General features: G+C 43.7%; 1 protein-coding gene across 1 annotated transcript in view; it reads left to right on the plus strand.

The window, feature by feature from the left end:
• The window catches only part of T265_04845 (hypothetical protein), a gene marked incomplete at both ends in the record, with an annotated part of 28449 nt that overhangs the window by 22882 nt on the left and 1450 nt on the right, over positions 1 to 4117 (plus strand). The window contains 4 exons of the mRNA XM_009169691.1: positions 212 to 348; positions 1271 to 1344; positions 2757 to 2969; positions 3060 to 3172. Coding sequence (XP_009167955.1) covers positions 212 to 348; positions 1271 to 1344; positions 2757 to 2969; positions 3060 to 3172 — 537 coding nt within the window. The remainder of the gene's footprint in view (positions 1 to 211; positions 349 to 1270; positions 1345 to 2756; positions 2970 to 3059; positions 3173 to 4117) is intronic.

Raw genomic sequence — 4117 nt, forward strand, 5'->3', positions numbered from 1 at the left:
TATATATATATATAACACAAGGATTAGTCACCCGACCTATTGTTCAGGTGAGCTCACATTTCAGTCTTGGAAGTTTCGATTAGATCCATCAGACATGATTCGTATAAGCGTCGGAATCGGGCGTGGGGATAGCTTGACTAAGTGAGGAAAAGTTGAACTAGTTGTAAATTTTGCCCAATTTATCCCTTTTTCTCTCTGTTTCCAATTCCAGGTTTTCAAGTTCAGTCCAGACAAAACCCAACTGATGGTTTTGGGCGAGAAGTTTAAACCTGGAAATGATTCGGGACACTTTTGTAAACCAACTCATGTTGCAGTCGCATCCACTGGTGATTTTTTCGTCTCTGACGGGTCAGTAAAAGTCCACTGTTTGAGCATCAACATTGTATCCACAGATGTATGCATGCATGCATGATTTAGACAAATAAGAGGTTCCTCGAGGAAGTAGAGCATCAATGCCGCCATTCTAGATCCAAAACAGCACTGTAGTATTCTACGACAGTTCATTAGCGATTAACTTTTGGTTGGATGGCTTCAAGGAGGTCGCTTGTGCAAAAATTATCTTGCCTCAGAAGAACAAAAAACATATGGCTTGTGCCAGGGGACGACTGTAACGCTAGGAGGATCATTTAGTGGCCTCTTCGATGTACCTTGGTGATGAAGTGAAGCATAGGCCGGATTATCTTTTACATTTAAAAAACAAACTTTTGAAAAATAACAGCTTTCAGTATAAAAACTCCGCTTTTTTCATATTTTGTTCTATCCATGGTCAAAACTAATAGACCATTTCTGCTGTGTCACGAATGATGTGTCGTGGCTGCTGTCTTGAATCTAGATGTCGTTTGCCTGAGTTAACAGTTGGACATGCAGGGTGAACAAAAGTCACCCCCTGCAACGAACCACTCATAAATTTGGGAGGCTTTGGAAACCCGAATGGTCCACCGATGGATAGGGTGTTGGATCTATACAGTTCTCAGAAATTACATACGACAATAGACCATGCTCAGTCTATTTTGGTTCCACTGGTTTGTAAGGTACGGAGCAGAACAGCTACCTGACCTAACGAAAAGGCCAGATTGACCAAACGGAACAGGACGGCTACCAGATCGCCGTTTGCATCGTCTTTAAAAAAATCTTGCTGGAAAGTTTTTAGTCCTGACTACTTAGAGATTGCTTTCCAAAAGTTCAGGGGAATATGCTTTCCCCAAATGGTCGGAACTCATAATATTCCCACACCACTAGCAACTAATGCATTGTTCCAAACCGATTCCAGATATTGTAACAACCGAATAGTGAAGTTTCGTTCTGACGGTACGGTAATTACTCAATGGGGAAAGAAAGTTCGAAGTAAGTCCCGTTTGAATCAACACTTACAAATTGCCTCTGAATCAGAACTGCTTTTCGAGTAGTACTTGCTGTGTGCTGTGTAAATCTTTAGTTTACCCGTCAAATGCTGGGTCGCACAGCTTTTGATGACATTCGTTTACACGTAACTTACGTGCGAAAACGATAGTAGTTGACCGCATTTAGGGAGAACCTAGTTATCTGTTCGCCAAGCTTGGCAGTTTCATCACCAATCGAGGTGACATCGTCAGTGCAGGGTTGAGTGGGTGAATTCCTCCTCTTCTGCATGTGATTATATAGCTTCTAAACAGTATCAGATAGTTCTAGGAACGGTGGTCGTGTAGTTAGATTGGTCTCCTGTGAATCTGACGTGGTCTCAATCTCCTGCGTCTGGTTGGTTCGTTGGGTGCATTCAATTCGGCAGCTCTGTATGTGGTTGTTCTGCTGTGATTCGGTCGTTTCCTTCTTGCTTTGTGGCGCTACGAGAATACACGAACACAAGCTTGCCAGCAGAAGACATGACCCAATATCACTCGTCTCAATTCACGAAGACAGAGAAGGACACACGTTCAATTGGGACAATGTTCAAATACTTGCTCACGCAAGAACAAAACGGGAGCGAGAATTTACCGAGGCGTGGTACTCCACACAAAAATCGATCAATAAGCACATCGACATTGACCCAGTCTATCAGCCGTTACGAGCAAAAGAACCACACAGTCACGGGACTCGGAGCCAAGAAACCTAACGGCAACCAATGGATTAATTGGGTCAAGGGAGGACAATCACAAAAAACAGAAGGCCGATGAATCAACCAGTCAAGTGAACAAAACCCACACCACAAAACAAGAAGGAAACGACCAAATCACAGCAGAACAACCACATACAGAACTGCCGAATTGAATGCACCCAACGAACCAACCAGACGCAGGAGACTGAGACCACGTCAGATTCACAGGAGACCAATCTAACTACACGACCACCGTTCCTAGAACTATCTGATACTGTTTAGAAGCTATATAATCACATGCAGAAGAGGAGGAATTCACCCACTCAACCCTGCACTGACGATGTCACCTCGATTGGTGATGAAACGTTTGCAATCCAACTGCCAAGCTTGGCGAACAGATAACTAGGTTCTCCCTAAATGCGCCACAACATCTAAGTAATCCGTACATCATCAGCTAGAAAACCGGAGCTGCCTTGATCCATCTTTTACTATGAAGGCATGACATTCTACCATGTCAGTATATCCCCCAAGCAGACACTCTGTCACGTACACTGCATCCCTGAAACAGTACATCCCCAAGCATTGTGGCCGAAACCACTGTCAACATCCATAAGTTCCCGTATAACCGTTCCTACGAAACTAGAGCGTGCATCTTAGTAATTACTGACTACTTATTAAATCTCAGGCCATGAAACCCCAGGACCTTATGAACTGAATGTCCCACACGAGTTGGTTCTATTGGAAGACAGTGATACGTTGTGTGTGGCCGATCGGGAAAATCGTCGTGTTGTATGTTACTGCGCCGGTCTAACCCCAGAAACAGAACACCTGGCAGGTGAATATCGATACGAGATCCGCGAACCGGGACCCGTGTATGGAGTTGCTGTGAGTCCTGCAGGTAAGCAGCCATCGTGATAGCACCACTTTTGTGTTTCTAGGAATATTTTATTTCAGACTATGTTCTAAAGAGACGCATTCCTTCACGCAGCTAACGCCCTGGTAATCTTGGTGAACCAAAACAATGAACAAGGCTCGGTTGACATTCGTCTGTACGACCTGGACACAAAAGAACGGCTCGGAATACTGGCCGATGAGGACGAGGTAAGCTTCCGTTACAAATCCCTTGCATTAATTTCCCACGAGTTTTCCCAACAAGTGTAACTAGCTAGGATGATCAGGTCTCCCCTTCTATAACAACTTAAACCTGCAATCTACTGTTCTCAGTAGAACTTCCCACCTGTGGCTAAGGTTTGTTTAGATTAGATTGGTTAGGTAAAAAACGTGACCCCTAGATGGAAGTTGTCCATTGTGTAGATATTTCCAATGATCGCATATTTCAAAAGTTAATAACAAAGACTGCATTACAATCTAACCTGTGTGTGACTGAGCTCGGAACTTCTTGAAACCCACCCACTTGAACTCCCATGTTGGTTGGTAATCCTTGAGGATAAACTTCTTCACTAGACATCCGTTTTGTGGATCACGTACTTCATTTTGATACACGAAGTTCAAAAAATATGTGGCACAAAACCGAGAATATCAGTGTAGTTTAATAAATAGAAGTCATTGACAGTACACATTTGACGACCCATGAGTACGCCCCTCACTCCTGACAATCAGCAGCCTGAAATCACCCAAGCATTTTAGCTACTTCCGGTATGTGAGTAGTTAAATTTCAAACTGCCCTTGAAGATCCCGGCTGGTCTCTGTGGGCGTCTTTGGAGTATCGCCTACGGGAGTGAACAGTGCTTCAACAAAAAGTCTGGTCTGTGTCGTTTACATGTTCTGGGATGGTAAAATTTTACAGAATTCTAGATGACTCCATAATGGCTTTACTGTAAAAGCCAGCCGAATATGTTCCTGAACAACCACTATGTACGTATGGGGAAGCACGCGAGTAGTATGTGTTGTTCGTAGAATTTCGCTTTGCGTCTATTGAAAAAGGGAGATCTGTTGCGGAATTCGTGGAGCCACTTTGTAACATTTGCTTGGATTTGACCGACGAATGAGTGGAGTCAATGAATCTCCAGGAAAGTTCAAGGAGAC

The sequence above is a fragment of the Opisthorchis viverrini genome (genome assembly GCF_000715545.1).
Source record: "Opisthorchis viverrini unplaced genomic scaffold opera_v5_85, whole genome shotgun sequence".
Classification (NCBI taxonomy): domain Eukaryota; kingdom Metazoa; phylum Platyhelminthes; class Trematoda; order Opisthorchiida; family Opisthorchiidae; genus Opisthorchis; species Opisthorchis viverrini.